Source organism: Cricetulus griseus, chromosome 7 (assembly GCF_003668045.3).
Source record: "Cricetulus griseus strain 17A/GY chromosome 7, alternate assembly CriGri-PICRH-1.0, whole genome shotgun sequence".
Lineage (NCBI taxonomy): Eukaryota > Metazoa > Chordata > Mammalia > Rodentia > Cricetidae > Cricetulus > Cricetulus griseus.
Genome location: NC_048600.1, coordinates 11,555,270 through 11,572,066, shown reverse-complemented (window position 1 = coordinate 11,572,066; position 16,797 = coordinate 11,555,270). Strand labels below are relative to the sequence as shown.

General features: G+C 46.2%; 1 protein-coding gene across 1 annotated transcript in view; it reads right to left on the bottom strand.

The window, feature by feature from the left end:
• Alk (ALK receptor tyrosine kinase) overlaps positions 1-16,797 on the bottom strand; it is a 688,619-nt gene that overhangs the window by 110,316 nt on the left and 561,506 nt on the right. The window contains exons 6-8 of the mRNA XM_027424412.2: positions 13,306-13,437; positions 6,387-6,518; positions 4,905-5,005 (exon numbers count right to left, since the gene is read on the bottom strand). Of these exons, the coding sequence (XP_027280213.2) occupies positions 4,905-5,005; positions 6,387-6,518; positions 13,306-13,437 (365 nt within the window). The remainder of the gene's footprint in view (positions 1-4,904; positions 5,006-6,386; positions 6,519-13,305; positions 13,438-16,797) is intronic.

Sequence of the window (16,797 nt, the reverse complement as noted above, 5' to 3'; positions counted from 1 at the left end):
TGACTTGCATTTGTTGCTTTGGGGCTGTGGTATATTTCTTTCTTGCCTTGCCAAGGAGAACTTGGCATGTACCCTAACCTGGATCATGGGTGGAGAAGACCCTGACATGGATATGTATAGAATCTGCACTCTGAAATGGGCTTTTGTTTGTTTGTTTGTTTTTCGAGACAGGGTTTCTCTGTATTGCTTTGGAGCCTGTCCTGGCACTCATTCTTGTTTGAGGCCAGTCCAAAATGGGCTTTATCAGCTCTTGGCTCTTGTGTGCATGTGAGCACACACATGCTTGCATACATACACTGCGCATGCGTGTGTGTGTGTCAGGTGTCCTGGAACACATACAGACCTTTCCACCCTGAGGTCAGCCCAATTGATGAAGACAGTAATAGTCACCATAACTTTAATTCACTTCTGGGGCAGCTGAGCCCCTCAGTTTTAGTTTCTCCCTCGGCTTCAAACCTCTCTATTCTTGGTATTCCCTCCTTTTTCCCCCTCACTTTTCCATAGGAGATTTTGTCATTAAGTTTGAGAAACTGAAAACTCGGACATCAGGAGAGTCCTTCTGTGTTTCCTTGCCTGCCTGCTCAGGAAGCCACGGGGGCAGTTTTGATTGTGTCCAGTCAACATTGCTGATTCTCACACTGAGGCTCTGGTGAAGGAAGGGCTATCATTCCATGCATGGTCACCAGAAAAGTCTTAAAAAATCTAAACCAGAGAGCAACTGATGGGAGAGTTCCACAGTTTCTATGGGACTGTTGCCATATCATAAGGTATTGTTTCTCAGCAGGGTGTGGGCTTGAAGGATGGCAGAAGGGAATTCGCCATGCCAGTCTTCTCTCCCACATCTGTCTAGGTCACACTCACTAGTCTTAATGACACGGAGCGTGGGTCTCCTTCCCTTTCGGGCAGAGAGCACACGCAGACATGGCAGAACCCCACAGTTGACCTTCTGCCTGAACTCTGCTGTCCCAGCAGTGAATTAAAGTTATGATTGTTATTGTTTTCATTTCTGGGGCTGACCTCAGGGTGGGAAGGTCTGGATGTGTTCCAGATGTGTGTGTGTGTGTGTGTGTTTGTATGTGTGCCCATGTATACACATGATCTCATGCTGCAGTTCTGGCAAGGTTAGAAAACCAGCAGTTGGGAACTGACCTTCACAAAAGGTGATGCATTGCACCCATCTTCCTGGGCCCTTCATATTCCTGCATATTCCCACAAAGGAAAAATTGTTCCCATGTTTGGGGGCAGAAGGAATGAGAGAAACCTACTCTCTTCCGCCCCAGGCCGCCTTCTGGCCTGAGAACATAGCTTAAAATATTCTAGTCACAGGCAGGCTATTCAAATAAAACAGAATTTCAAACCGCATAGGGCTTGTTGAGATAGTCAGGCTTCCAGGATGTGTGAAAGGCAGGGGGAGGGGTGGGACAGGCCCTACTCCTCTCCTGTCCTCCTCTGTGTTAGCAGCAGCTGCAATGCTAGACACATTGGAATGTCTCAGAGCCAAGTCAAACTGGGTTGGGCCTGACAGCAAGCAAGCACATGAAAGCCACCGCAAGGCTTCCCTCCCCCGTGGCAACTTTAATTATTTGAACCAGAGCTCAGTGAAATAAAAATAAAAATAAAATAAAAATCAGAATATATTGTAAGTGGCTCCCTAGTTTCCTGCAGAGAATAGCTTGTGGCGGGGAAGGGGAACTGAAAAAAGCCACAATGCTCTCTCTGTTTGTGGCTGGGCTAGGCAGGGTCTTTAAATATTCATGCTTTATGTGCAACTGTGGAAAGAGCAGGAGGAGGTGGTGCCTGTGGTCCTGGTTGGGCAAGAGAGGTAGCAGGAGTGGCTGCAGGTAGCCGGAGGGAGGACATGAGAGCTGGAAGGCTTCTGGAAAGCTCTGGAAGTTGGGTTGGCACAAGGCCCATGCTGGCTACGTCTTCATTACTGGTGTGCATGGACCTGGTTCTATATGCCCTTCCAGCCCCTCTGCCTCCTCTACCTCTGTTTCCACCACACCATTTCTAGCTTCGTTTCTGACTCATGTTTCTAAGCGGCAAGATGCATTACCCTGTTTGGGTGTGGAAGGTATTGGGGGGAAGTTCTGCATGCACTCAGGATGGATTCTGCTTGCTATTGGCAGGCACATCAACAGCCAAAACAGCAGCAGCAGCAGCAGCAGCAACAACAGAACCCAACAAAAAACCCTCAAGATCCAGTACCAGCAACTAAATCATCAAGGATGGAGATTGAAGATACAGAGATCGGCCTCAGTCATATCTTTCAGGAAGCCAAAGTGGATTCCAAGAAACCCCATTTGTCCATTTCCCAAGTGAATACAAGTGGAGAAACATAGACTTAATGGTCGGCTATTCCTGGATTTCAAGGGAGTTTGTCAAAGAGGACTTCAGTTCCCTGTGGGAACCCACTGAAGGATGTGGAGTATCTGTAGAGAAGGTACTCTATACTAGGTATTAATCCTGAAGTTGAGGTCAACCAAGATACCAGTCCCTGTGGATCTGTCCCTCGTTGGGGATATCTCCCATACCCCTAGCATTTAGTCCTCTTCTTCATTTTTATTTTATGTGCATTGGTGTTTTGCCTGCATGTGTGTGAGGGTGTTGGATCCCCTGGAACTGGAATTACAGACAGCAATTGAACCTGGGTCCTTCTGAAGAGCAGTCAGTGTTCTTAACCACTGAGCCATCTCTCCAGCCTGCATTTAGCCCTCTTAATCTAGGGCAGAGTTTTTAGTAGTTGTGACATTAAAGACCCGAGTCAACCTTATGGCCTTGCACAGCAATATATCGTTCATTGGTGTCCCTGCTCTTGGAGTTACCCTGGAAGAAAGAAATCCAGTTCCTAGCTCCTGCATTGAAGATTTGGGTGTAGTGAGTGACAGAGGTGACACACACATTTCTATTTTGGTTATTTGTCACCCCACCCCTGATGATAACAACAACACACTGCTCTTAATGCCGAGAGCCCATCAACCATAGATGATTGATGGTCTGAAAAGCTGACTATGAAGTCATGGTAGCATAAACATACACAGACATGACTGATGTGAGTGTGGGGGTGGGGATGCACTCCTTCCCTTCCCTGTGCCCGCTCAGCCAAGTTCTGGAAAAGGGCAGGAAATAACAGAAACAGCCTAGAGCAAATCCAACTGGAGGAAAAAGAAAGTCAAGGAAACCTGTCTCAGCTATTGATCAACTCAAAGGTTATCATAGAAGTGACAGAGTATTAGGAAAATATCGCTTTGCTTTGACATTTCTTCCTCTGAAATGAGGCCCATATTAAACCCAGCAAAGAATAAATTTAAAGACCAAATGCTCCTAAGGTGCCTCCTTTCCTCTCAGGTGGGCCAGCCATCTGTCTTCATTCAGGTTTCCTCCCAAGAAGCCTTCCCCTCTTTGTACCTGCTCTGAGGCATATCAACAGTGGCCGTGCAATTCTACCATCTGCACCAGATACCAGGGCTTCTCAAATACAATTTATTTTAATGAATCTATTTATTTCTGCCCAGACTTCTTCCAAAAAGAAGTTTAGGTGGCCCAGAGATGCACAAAGCCTGATAAGATGATGCAAACTGAAGAGGGTAAGAAACATGGGTCCCATGCATAGTTGTAAAGTCAGGCAGCTACAAACACATGTGTTTACTTTCTAAGGGGAAATATCTGCTTTAACCATTCATTTGATTAAAAAAAATCATTCCCATGCCTCTTCTGTTCTTTGTTTTATGGTGGAGTTTTTGTGTACTTCTGCCAGCTAAAGCCTTCCTTCCTGGGTTTTTACTAGCTGAAAGAGAGGATGCAAACCTGGATAGTTTTAGAATGACTCCAGAGTGAAAGGAAACAAGTTACCTAGAGGGTGCATAGCTAAAGCTAAGTCAGACAGGAGTTTCTTCTGTGTATTTCCACAAAGAGGATGGGCTGAATCTAAGCTCTGGGTTGGCTTTCTGTTGTGTGCAAGATGAAGGTGTAGGAGCCATGGGGTGTACAAATGTCCCCAGGTATGACCTGTCTTCTGTGTCTCATGTCTGGCAAAAACCCTCTTAGCCCAGACTCCTGTGTTCACACAGGTTTCCAGGCACTGTAGTAGCACTGTGACTACAGTACCATCTTTGTTCCCATGGTCTCCTAAGCCTCTTACATGTGTTAACCTGGTCAATCCTATCTATGTGGGCTAGCCCAGGTACAGATAATAGCATCTCCACTTTCCAGGTAAGGAAACCGATGCCCAAGAGGTCAGTTAGCTGCCTAGACAAATGGTACAGGAAGTCAATGTGGAAGCTGTCTCAGATTCAGGTCCTTGATAGAGTACACTGTGCTACTGTGTGTACAGGTAAGTCTTACATGCATTTCTTGGCCCCCAGAGACTCTGACCCATATGTTAAAGAACGTGTCACCAGACCTCAATGCCTTATACTCAAGAGACAACAGCTTCAGGAATCACTTGGGTAGTGGCTTTGTTGTATCTGACTGAATGCCAGTGATGTCTTAGTGAAATTATGTAAATAAAATCTTTTGGTGCTTTTCAGTGTTCAAATATATTTATAAGAGCTTGATATTTTAAAAACACATTTTAAAGAAAGATTTGTAAATCTTATCACTCTTCTCTATTGTGTCTATTGTAAGGAATACTTTCTCGGGTTTGCTTAAATCAAGGTCCTACTGTCAAAGTATGGTCCAGCTGAGTGTGGATGGGCATTTAAGGTAAGACTCTGCTGATGGGTCTTCACGGTGTGGGTGGATATCATGTACATAAACATGGCAGAAACAGTTCTCTTGTCTTCCCACAGGACCATGATAAATCCAGATGGTCAAGCTACTTTCTTAATCTGTTTTCAATCATCTAGAAGTGACCAAGGGATGGGAAGAGAAGGCAGGGACCGAGAGGAATCTCAGACACTTGCCTCACAAGGAGAGTTCTTCATTGGTGCAGGAAATGTTGCACTGGTCACTGTTGCACTTTCAGAAGTGGGGACATCAGTGGTGCTGAGCAATAGGACATGGCCTGGGGAGGAAGGAAGAGAATAAATGTATTAACACTATGCACTGAGGGTGTACAGTTAGTGGACTATGCAGAGTCTGGTTTAGCATATCTTTGAGGATGCTGGTTTCTTGCCTACAGTGGATAAGGACCCCGGCTCATGCTTAGTCCTTCATACCAAACTGCCTAGGAGGTTCCTGCACCATGCACACGGCTACTACATCTCTACATTCTCAAGGTCATCAGCTTTAGCCCAGGAGCAGCTAGAAGCTAGGGTGGACTCATGTACTGTCAACAGCAGCCCTTGCTTTCCAATAGTCTGATGACCTTTACTCTCCTCACCCTGCTCTAGCACTCAGGTCATCCTGTGGCCTGTGCCCTTTCCAAGGAGACCAATTTCTTGTCTTTCCTCAGTGTCACTTGGCCTGAAAATCTGGGAGATGATGAGCTGCCAGTTATCTTGGTGGAAGGAAGAAAACTCTTTACCCCTCTATGAATTACACAGCATTTTGAAGATGGTTAGTGCTATGGAGATGGGAGCTCTCATCTTTTCACTGGGAACTGATCAAGACAGAATCATGGCTGGGTGGTAGACCCAAGTTCTCTACAGCCTGACTTTGGTAACTATGCTGGTCTTGCTCACTCTCTCTGTTTCCAACCCCTCTAGCTTGTGTCTGAGTTGGTGTCAGCCATCTCCAATGAAGGTGGCCATGTATTTCTGGCACTGAACAGGGGTAATGGTGAGAGAGACTCCAAGGAGGGAAGTCAGTTATTGCCAGCTAAAATTGGTGGGAGTGGGCAATGGCCGAGGAGGAGCCTGGGCCACAGGAAATAACCCAGCTGTAGAGCAAGGTTCCCAGGGCACAGCCCAGGCAAAGTTCCCAGGGCACAGACCAGGCAAATGACTCAAGGCCTCCCTATGCCACAGTCTTTCCAGGAATATAGGGGGCTATGGCTTATGTCTATTTGCCAATGCATTATGTGCCTGACCCTTGGTAGAACCTCAGCATTGAATAAAATAATGGTTTTATTGGTATTATTGCCATTGGTTTTCAGCTAATCCCTCATCAAAGCCCTACATTTAAGTAATAAAAGGAGACATTGAGCTTGGACATGTTCAATAATTCTGGAGCTCAGGAAGAGATGAAGAGGAGGTCAGGTGTGAGCATCCCAGGTCAGCTTTGAGTGTGAGCATCCCAGACCAGCTTTGAGTGTGAGCATCCCAGACCAGCTTTGAGTGTGAGCATCCCAGACCAGCTTTGAGTGTGAGCATCCCAGACCAGCTTTGAGCAGAATACTGCATGTGAGGAGATGCCTCTGTGTGCTGGGTCAGGATCCTACATCTCTGATCTGTCCACCTAGACACTAGGGTGGACACCAGGGAGGAGGAAAGAGAGGGTGTTACCTTGTTGGTCCCGGGAATGGGCATCCTTTAGGGTCCTCACTTGCCACCGGGGCAAATGGGGTAAAAGTGGACCTTGGGTCCAGCCACAGAAGCCATCCTCGAAGTTACAGTAAAAACCAGCAGGAAGTTTACCTGTGGAGAGATTTGGGGCACCATCATTACAGGCACAACAATGGAAAACCATGCTAACACAAAGCAAATTAGCTAGGGATGACCAAGTTATCCTCATCAGTGGTGGCCACCTAGTGAGAAGATCGACCCCCACCTCCTGAATGACCCCCTTTTGTGTGTGTGTGTGTGTGTGTGTGTGTGTATGTATGTATTGATTAGTGATTCTCTGATCCCTCATTTAAAGTGAAATGGTAATAATAACTTCACAGGTTGGTCTTGTATATGACAAGGAAGAGGCTCAGAAAATGCTAAACAAACCCAAACAGCCAAGAGTCATTCCAATGGGACTAGAACCCATGTTGTCTGCTTCTCAATTCTGTACTCTTAATGCTAACCCACTAAGAACATGGTCCAAGAGAGGATGATGTATAGCTAGATAGCATACATCTGTAATGGTTGACACAGTGACAAGAGTATGGTGGTGGCAGAGGGAATACTAATTGGGGCAGGGGGTGATTGGTTTGAATCTCTGAAATCACCCATCTCTACGGACATATATTGTTCAAAATTTCTCGCTGGCCCCAGTTTGCTGGCAGTGAAGCGAAGCCATGTGCCGAGTTCTGCACAGTTTGTTAGATGATCAGAAGTTGGGTGTGCCTTCTATAGCTCTAGTTTGTGAAAAGCCAGCCTGGGTCCTGTGGAGCTGAGGCCCCGCCCGCCTCAGTGCTCAGTGGACAGGTGCTGTAAATGCTGGTTTAAGCAGCTATGTTTGGTGATATTTCATTCTGGTAACATCACCTGGGCAATCCTGCTTCAATAATCCAGGTTATAGTGGCCTCTTTATCGTCTAAAGGTTCAGCGGCAGGGGGCCCATGATCCTTCCTTTATATCAGCTATCTGTGCCATTTATTTCCCAGGGTTCCCCAGAAGGGGAGGAATGAGAACTCACTTTCCCTTGCTCTGGGCTAGGAGAGCTGGTGGGCTGTTCTAGGCTAGGCTATTCCAACATTTTCCCGAAGCTCCAGGTGAGCCATGAGGAAGCAGTGTGTTTCCACCTCCATGTGGGAGAGGAGCTCTCTCAGAGACCACTGCACTCCATGTCCTTCCTCTGTCTCAGCCTGCTTGGCAGCAGGGCGGATGAGGGCCCTCCTGCTTCCTGGCTGTGACAGCACCTTAGTGAATTATTACTCATTTCCCCCTCGATTCTCTGTGCATTTCACACAGAGGCAGAATTATAAATTAAAACAGGCTGTCACTGACTCTAAGAATCTCTTCCCATTTATACCCCCCTGAAGAAATCATTTCCCCTCAAGCCCTGCGTGTTCTTCTGATTAAAAATCCAAAAAGCTAAGGAGATCTTTCTGTTTTATTTTTACTCCCACCCTCAAGGGATCCCCCATCCACTTCTTGTACAGACACCAACTGGCGTCTAGCAGTGACCTTCTAGGAGAGTCCTTCACAGGCTTTGCTTTAAAAGCCAAGGATCACCATGGCAGAGGGTAGGCTGGTGGGAGGAGTCAGGGGAGAGCAAGGGCTTAGAATGCCCTGACCCAAACCCTTCCAGGTATGGGCACCACAGTAGTACTGGTATGCAAACCCAGGGGTTCTAGACCCAGCCTTTCCTTCCTGTTGGGTTCCCTTCAGACAGTCATTTCTTTCTTAGACGCCCTCCTGCTTCCCTTCTGCAGTGTGTGTGTGTGTGTGTGTGTGTGTGTGTGTGTGTGTGTGTGTGTGTGTGTGTGTGATTTGTTCATATTTGATAGGGTTGGTTTTAGGGTAAGATAAAGAAAGGGGGGTGGTAATACCAATAAGCAAAATTGCACAAAATTTATAAACAGTGTGGCAGTAGTATTACTCATTGCCATTTACACCCCATACCAGGGGAAGTCATGTAGGGAGGGGAATAAGCAGCTAGCATTACCCTCAGGCTGTGGGGCAGGGACATGTCTTCTCTGTCTTTCAGGAAGGGTCTACTAGAGCTGCTATTTCTTTTTGTCTAAATATATGGAGAGGAGACAGGCAAGACAACAAGGCAGGTCTATGGTGGTTTATGTGCCAGCTAAACCTTGAGGGAAAGAAGGGGAGCCAAGAGGATGCCCATCTTTTTAAGCACATGGGACAATGTGCTCTTTAAGAAAGGTACTCTTGAGGGAGTTGGTATGGGTGTCTGTCAAAACAAAGACCCCCTGATGGGTTAGGCTGAGCCAGGAAATCATTGCTGCAGCCAGTTGCTGAGCATGAGGCTGGTCCATAAGCCTGAGTCTATTAGCATTGTCTCAATCTTTGATTGTCACCTCTTTTCATTCAACCTTGGTACTTACTGAGTACATGGTCCCCTGCAGGACTTTAATATCTATTTGCTGAAGGGAACAGGTTTAATCCTTAACTTCTTGTCACTGAAATTGGACTCCAGGGACCAGGTGCCCCTTGGTGGCCTGCGAATTTCAAAGCATGGATTCTCAGGGCTCCACCCAGCCTGGTGGTTAGAATCTGTCTTTTAGCAAGCTCTCTGGGGAATGCCTGGCTACCTCATATTGGAGAAATGTCGCTCTTACAAGGCCTCCCTTCTTGGGCTGTGGCCAGGCTTCTCATCTGCTGGATGGCAAATGGAGTTGTATGTGTGGGTCAATCAATTCCACCACATTTGGCAATTATGACACCTGATTCCACTCTAAGGGAGACAAATGGGTAGAGTCACAGGGACGTGACCCCAGCCACAGCTACGGAAGCTGCCAAGTGTAAATGGCAGGCCAAATGACACTACTTCTTTCTCTTCCCCTTGTGACAACTCTGTTAACATTTTTGATAAATATGTGTTATACATTTCCTTGAAAATATGGAGTCATGGGGAAAATGCTACAAGAAATACATCAAAAATATTATGGTTATCTTGGAATGTCTGAGAGGGAGTATTATGGGCAATAGTATTTTCTCCTGTGCATTTTCTTGATCTTCCAAGTATTTTACAACCAAAATGTTTTATTTTACAATAAAGAAATAAACTTAAAAAAAAACAACCCTGGTTTTGGCTAGAAGGAAGCACATATCCACAAAACAGATGAGAGTGTGGTTTCCCGGAGGGGGGGGGAAGTAATCTACCTGCATAGCTAGTGAGTTGGTGAAGGGGAAGATGGAGGGGACTCCTGGCCCCTTTCATGAGAGTCACATGTCCTTGAGGTCAGGACACACAGGGGCATTAGCAGATGCTTTCCACTGGCTAAACACCTAGGATGCTTCCTTTGGATTTGGTAATGTGTTTAATCTGAAAAGCATGGGTATGGACAGGGATTACATCACAAATAAGGAAACTGAGAACTGTCTTGCATCACAGTAAGGTGGTGGTAGTGCCCTGGATCTCTTTGGTTCTTCTCAGCCCTTGTGTTCCAGGAGAGTCTACAGCAAGGTTTAGTGCACAGTGCAGTCAAAGCAGAAACTCATGCAACAGCTGGGTGTGGCCTGCAGTGTTCCAGAACATGAGGTGGGCTCTGAAGTCAAACTGAGCCTGAAGCACTGTTCAACCTCGAATGATTGCTCTAGCTTCCTGCTCTCTGTGACCATGAAATAGGTTCATCCTGGGAGAGAGTACCTGGCACAGAGCAGATGCTTCTGTTCCCATCATGGTGATGGCTTCCAGCATCAACGATGTTACAGGGAAAACAGCAGAAGTGCCAGAAATAATAGGGCCATGAGCAAGAGAAAGGATATCTGTTAAAACCGTTGTCAAGAGCCGGTGGAAAAATGGGACAAACTCTCTTTTTGAATGAAGCCTTCCTTCCTAGCAACTGGCTTCTGGCTTCTGTGGCACACGTGGGTGTTCTCCAGGGTTGAGCTGTCCTTCTGACAGCTGGTCAGAGCAGCTTTTCAAACATGGCTGAAAAGGCCACTGGGCCCCATGCTCCTGACCTTGGTACCCATGTCTGGCTGTCCTGAAGCTGAGAGCTGTTTCCAGAAATCCATGATGACAAGCTACGGAGAAGTGGGAGATGCCCCAAGCCACAGTAATGGGCTGGATCCTGAGGTCTCAGGGCTCTAATCACAGCTTTGTTCCCGACATGCCGTGTGACCCTGAACAAGTCAATTACCTTCTCCCTGCCTTCATTTTCCCAATTGTAAATCAGGGCATGGCCTGTATAACCTAGGTCCCAGCTGGGAAGTGCATATCAAAAAACTTTCAAAAGGCGTTTGCAAAATTACAGAGCACAGAAGCACTGCTGGAAGTGCCTGGGTACAAATAACTGGACGGATGCACATAGACTGCTGCCCAGGACCCTGTGGGCAAGCCTGGCTGAATTTTACTGTGAGAATTCTGAGAAAGACTGGGAACAAAGAATGTGGAGGCAAGCAAAGTGCCACCCTACAGTCCTTCATGGAGCTTTATGTAAAAACACACCGCAGGGGCTGGGGATGCAGATCACTTGGCAGAATGCTTGTTTAACAAGCAAGAAGGCCCAGGTCCCCATAAACTGGCCATAGTGGCTCAGGCCTTGGCTACATAGCAAGTTGGAGACCTGTTTCAGATATACAAGACCTTGTTTCAAACATTTAAATCCTACCACAACTCCATTATCATTGGAGTGTTTCTATAAAAATGCAAGATTTTTTGAAATTGGAAAATGGATGTCTATTGCTTCGCTTCAATGAATGTATATAACTGCTTTTTAATTTCCATGGGGGTCCAGAAGACTTGGGGAACACAGTTGAGCTTTTAAAGCTATCTGACAAAACTCCTTAGAGGTCAGTGGTGCCTGTGGTCTGTGTGTTGGAGTCCCTGGTCTGGACCCCACCACATCCCAGGCATGACAGCCTCCCATCTTCCCAACCTAATCGAGGGGCTGTCCACTACTTCATTCTCTGCACCTGCTTTGCCTTCCCCTGCTTTGCAGATTAGATCCTCGTAATGTGCCTGTGCTGTAGGTGTTAGCACATTTTCTAGCTCACTACAGGCTCTCTGTAAGTGTGTGGTTTCTCTGGCAGAAACTGAGAGCTCAGCTGCTGGGAAGACACTGTTCAAGTGTAACAATCATTGGTTGGGATTCTATGCTACTCCCAGATATCAGCATGGCCACAACAGTTGGTTTTTCTTTATGGTGCTCAAGTTTCCCAACTCACCCATTCATTTTGGTCACTACTCAGTGAGCACTTACCCTGTGCCAGGAATCAGGAGAGATCCTGGCACTGAAAAGATAACCAGATCCAATTGCCCACAGACAAGAAGTGAGACCTGGAAACTACCCCCATAATGAATACTTAATACATGCCTGCTAGGATGGTTGAAATAAAAAAAAAACAACAACCAGATAATAGCAAATGTTAGCACAGAGAAAACAGAACATTTGTATATTACTGGTGAACATACAGAATGGTATATCCACTTTCAGAGAAATTTTGACACTTGTTCAATATGTTACATGTAGAGTTACTGTATGAACCAGGAATTCTATCTTAGGTGCGTATAGAGAGAATTGAACATGTATCTGTGCACAAACTGATATGAGAATATTAATAGCAGTATTATTTATAACAGGACCAAATTGAAAACAATATAAACAGTCATGGATCAATGAGTAGATGGGAAAACAGGGGTATATCCATACAATGAAACTATGTTCTGCAATAAAAAAGAATACAGGGTTGGTATGTTTCATGCTATGGATGAACTTCAAATATACCAAGCTAATTGAAATTAATTTTAAAAACATGTTTTATGTGGTTTAGCTTACATGCAAGGCTCAGAGAGGTGCAGCTGTAGAAACAGAAAGATTAGTAATTAGGGATAATGGCAAAAGGGTTGGAGGAAAATGCAGAGATTGCAAGGCATTTCTTTTTTGGGGGTGGTAAAATGTTATAAATGTTATAAGACTCAACCATGGTATTAGTTGTACAGCCCTGTAAACTATTCTATAGAACTGAAGTATATACTTAAATGAATGGATTACGTAGTGTATGGGATACATCACTAATAACAAGTTTTGGAAATGATTTTGAGTGGATATACCCGCTTGAGTGGGAAGCATACAAAGACAAAGAGAACCAGTTGCACTCTTTGGAGAGGGCAAGAAGGGTTCCTGGGAGAAAGGACTGTTTAGGAGACTCTTGAAGGAGCAGAAGTGACTCAAGAAAGGAAGTGTGTTCTAAACAGGGAGACCACTCGAGCAAAGCCAGGGCAGTACCAGGGAGCCACAAAGCGGTTTGATATGGCTGCAGTTGGGGTGCACAGGAGATGGGAAGGGAGAACAAGGAGGGGCTTGGAAAGTGGGGGCTGTGTAGGCGGAGATGTCTAATGTCACATCACAGGGTTGGCCTTCATCTTGCTCATCTCATCTGAGCCTGGTGGTGCCAAGAGAAAAACTTAAAAGATGTTAGTTTTTATTTGTTTTTTAACTGTGTATGTGTGTATGCTTGTTTGTATGTGTACAATGTGCAGGTGCCCACAGAGGCCAGAGGAGGGTATCAGATCCCCCAGAACTGGAGTTACAGGCTGCTGTAAACCATCCAGTATGGGTGTTGGAAACTGAAGCCCAGTCTTCTGTAAGTGCAGCAAGTGCTTTTAACACCTGGTCATATCTGTAGCCCCTTATTTTTTTTTTTAACAGGTGTGACATCTGACCATGGAGGACTGTGGTGTTTCTAGACCTCATATCTTAGCTCTACATTTTAGGAATTATGTTTCTAGGAGAATAGTCACAAAAGTCATTGAGTGTCAGGAAGGCTACCCAGGCTTGCTATTTTTGCATGACAGTGATATGAAAGGGCTATAGGCGTGGATGGCTAGGATTGAGCAGGATCAGAACCACCCCTGCCAACTTACTGCATAGCTGGCCCTCATCTTCTCCTTGGGCACAGTCCTGGTGGAAGTCACAGGCTTGTCCAAGCTGGAGGACTGTCCCATTCCAACAAGTGAAGGAACTCTGCAAGGCCATCTTGGAGCCTGGGGATGTTCCTAGAGAACACACAGATAGACACATGCTCCTTGTTAGTCTGGGTGGCTTCAGGCATTGACTGGTTTTGTGGGAAGATTGCTTTACTATTTACAACCCAAACACTTGATAGAGATGCCTGCATCTCTACCTGGCCACACTCAAAGCCAATGGGAAGCACCAAAGCCCCTCAGACACATTCATAATCTACCTGGGATCTCACACTCCACTGATGGGTGGAGGGTTGGTCCATATTCTTTGAGCATTCTGGGAACCTTGAATCCATGATTTTCATGTAGGAGAACCTCTTGGTGGAGGACCTGCCCCACACAGCTCTACCCTCAAGGTAGAATTTGGGTTTCTAACAGGTATACCTGGTCCAGTATAATCTCCCTAGGGTCTAACATCAGATCCTAGCATTGGAGTCACTTACTGAGCAGGTTTAGAGAGTATATGCACTTTCTGCTGTGAGGAGCAGCACCGATCATTATGAGAAATGGACCTGACACGGTTATGATTGGCTAGGCTGATGATGTCCTTTCTATAGCTGGCCATTGTCTCTTCTATGAAAGGATGGATTTTGGCTATATTACTAAGATGTGCTTCGGTTCCCAAACCCTTAGAGGAGCCACATTTTCAGGGAGAGAAGGGAGAGCTATGTCTTATAATGAACATGTTAGCAGTTACGAGTTTCTGAATGAATAGTGATGCACTGTGATAACTAGCCAGCCTGTTGCCACAAGCAGATCAAGTGAGGAGACAGAGTAGGTTGACCTGGCATCTCCCTTCTGAACAGAAGGGAGCAAAGGCTTGTGTGTCCTGATATTCAGCTTTCAGTGTGGGGTGACTGGCTCTGGTCCCAGTGGAGATGAGTTGCTAGGTTCACTTCGGGTGATTCTCAGGTGTGGCTGCATTATCTTCTACTCCTTGCCGTGGCATCTGGAGCCTTAACAGGCTTCCTACCCCATCCTGCCACTCTGTGATCCTGATGGCCTGGTTCCCGCCTCTCTGAGACTCACAGCCAGGTGAGCTTCTCTAGTTTTGTCTTAGAAGCTAGATTTAGTTGACTTGTTATATGTGCTCCCCCAACAGATGATCTTTAATATCAAAGACTCAAAATTCTATGATTTTTTTTTGTTGTTCACTGGAGTGCTCCCTGTGGCATGGAAACTAATACCACACCAAGCCTGTTTACCTCTATAATTCTTCTGCCTACTTGGCACACTGAGCTCAATAAGGCTTCTATGCTGGTCTTAATTGCGCTGGTCTTAATTTCCTAAGCAAGGAAACTGAGTTTGGAGAGGTTTGGTGTGTAGCCTAAGGTCTCACGGCTGACATGTGAGACTCAAACCCAGTCTACCAGGTTGCAAGACTGTTTTCCCCATCTCATGGAAGGGACTTGATGGGGGTGACCCTGTGACTCCATCTGCAGGCCAGTCCAGATAGAGACAGCTCTGTTTACCAGATGATGCAGGTGCTATGGTGCAGCTCTTTCCCCTGAATTCAAATACCTTCTCCTGGTGGGGAGAGAAAGGCTCCTAAGATCTAGGAAGCTCAGCAAATTATATGATTCATAGGGTCTGTCCCCGAGGTTATGTAAACCGCAAACAACAGTTAAAGAGCAGAAACCCTTCTTCAGTGTTTCTGCCTGCAAGGTAGGCAGGGGGCATCAGGATGTGTGTCTCATTACCCATGCTGAGGTGGGCTTTTTCAGTGGTGCAGTTGCCTTTGATTTCCCCACACTCCTGTAAGTAGCCTCAGTGAACTCATCTGTCCATCAAGCCAGACTCAGGCACAACTGTTTCTTAAGTATGTCACCAGCACTCTGTCTAGGGTGACTAGACATCACATTTCCTCAGGAAAGGCCACACAACAGATGGTCACTTGGCATGGTCGTCCTGGCCTCTAGCCTGGCTGGGTCTGTTCTGTAACTTCTGGGCACAGGAGAATAGGCTTTGTGTCCTTTCACAGAATCCAGTCTGGGCTCTGTGATCTGTTCCTGGAGGTCCTAAGATGGGGACTCAGTCGCTTGCTGTTTCATCTACTCTAGCTTCTTTTCACAAACCTATAGTCACATGTGATGGTGCATTCATGTGTCACCCAGGCAGGTCCAGCTCCTAGACTTTACCTGTGACAATCCCTATACTTTCTTCCCAGCATGCATCTGACCTTGGCCCCATTCACTTGGGCTACAGAACTCATGGGCAAGTTTTTTTTATCATCTCCATAAAATTGTTAGAGCCATTGGGCATTCTCTAGCTCTGCCCAGACACAGCCTCTTGGAGGGTTCATGAGCACCTATGCTCAGAGGTTATTTCTAGAATACATTGATTGATGCAATAGTCCACAATTCCTAATAGAGGATGGATGTTACTCTCTATATTAAAGAGGCACTTTACTCGGCTGCTGTGATCAAACCTTTTAGGTGAATTGATCCTCCTGGATTATTTGCAGGGGAGGGGCAGTGGGATCCCAAGAGACCTTATTGGAGGGAACAAGAGAGTCCGTAAGAAACAGGAGGCAGGGGACCTGTTCCCTCCCCTGTTCCTGGGAACAGGCTCTACCAGATAGCAATGCCCAGAATGCACTGGGGCTACAAGGAGAATTGGTGCTAACTAGGCCATTGTTCTTCCAAACACCTCTCATCAAGGAATTGCATTGGGACTTCTCAAACACTTGCCTCAGCTAAGTCTAGTTAGATGATGTTAGCTGGCCTTGGACCAGTTTCCTGGTGCCACAACGTTTTCTCCACTCCCTACTCTCTCACAAGGGACTTTAAGAGGCCGAACTCTGCCCTCCTGCTGCTTTGTCAGATAATAAACTCTTCTCCAAAGATCGATCTGAAACTTCTCTCTCTCTCCTCTCTCTCTCTGTCCTTTGAACCCATCCCCCAACTTAACAAGAGAAGTACAAATTTCAGAATTGGAGGGAAGATTATGATCCAAGGGCCACAAAGAGCCCTGCCCAATTGCCTGCTTGTAGAAACTTCGCAGGGAAGTCTCAGTTTCAGATTGCTCTGCACATATTCAATGAAAGCGATTTCATACCTTGGCCTTCAGGAGTAATGAGAGAATAAATTTGTGTTGTTTGAAGCCATTAAGCTTTTGGTAGTTCATTACAGCAGGGACAAGAAATTGATACACAGTTTAAAACCAGCTCTAGCAGGGTTCACGGCTGGAGCTAAATGGGGCTTTGGCTTTAGATGGACATCCCAGCACTTTCATTTGCTTCTGGGATGAGTGCCTGGTAGTTCCCAGGTCTGGTCATCTTTCCCCCTCTCTTCCTCACAGAGAGGGAAGGATGTCATCCACCTTTCCCTGGGCCCTGGGACAGCATAGGCTAAAGTTTTTTCCAATGGCTCTTGGGTTCTAAGTACGGCATGC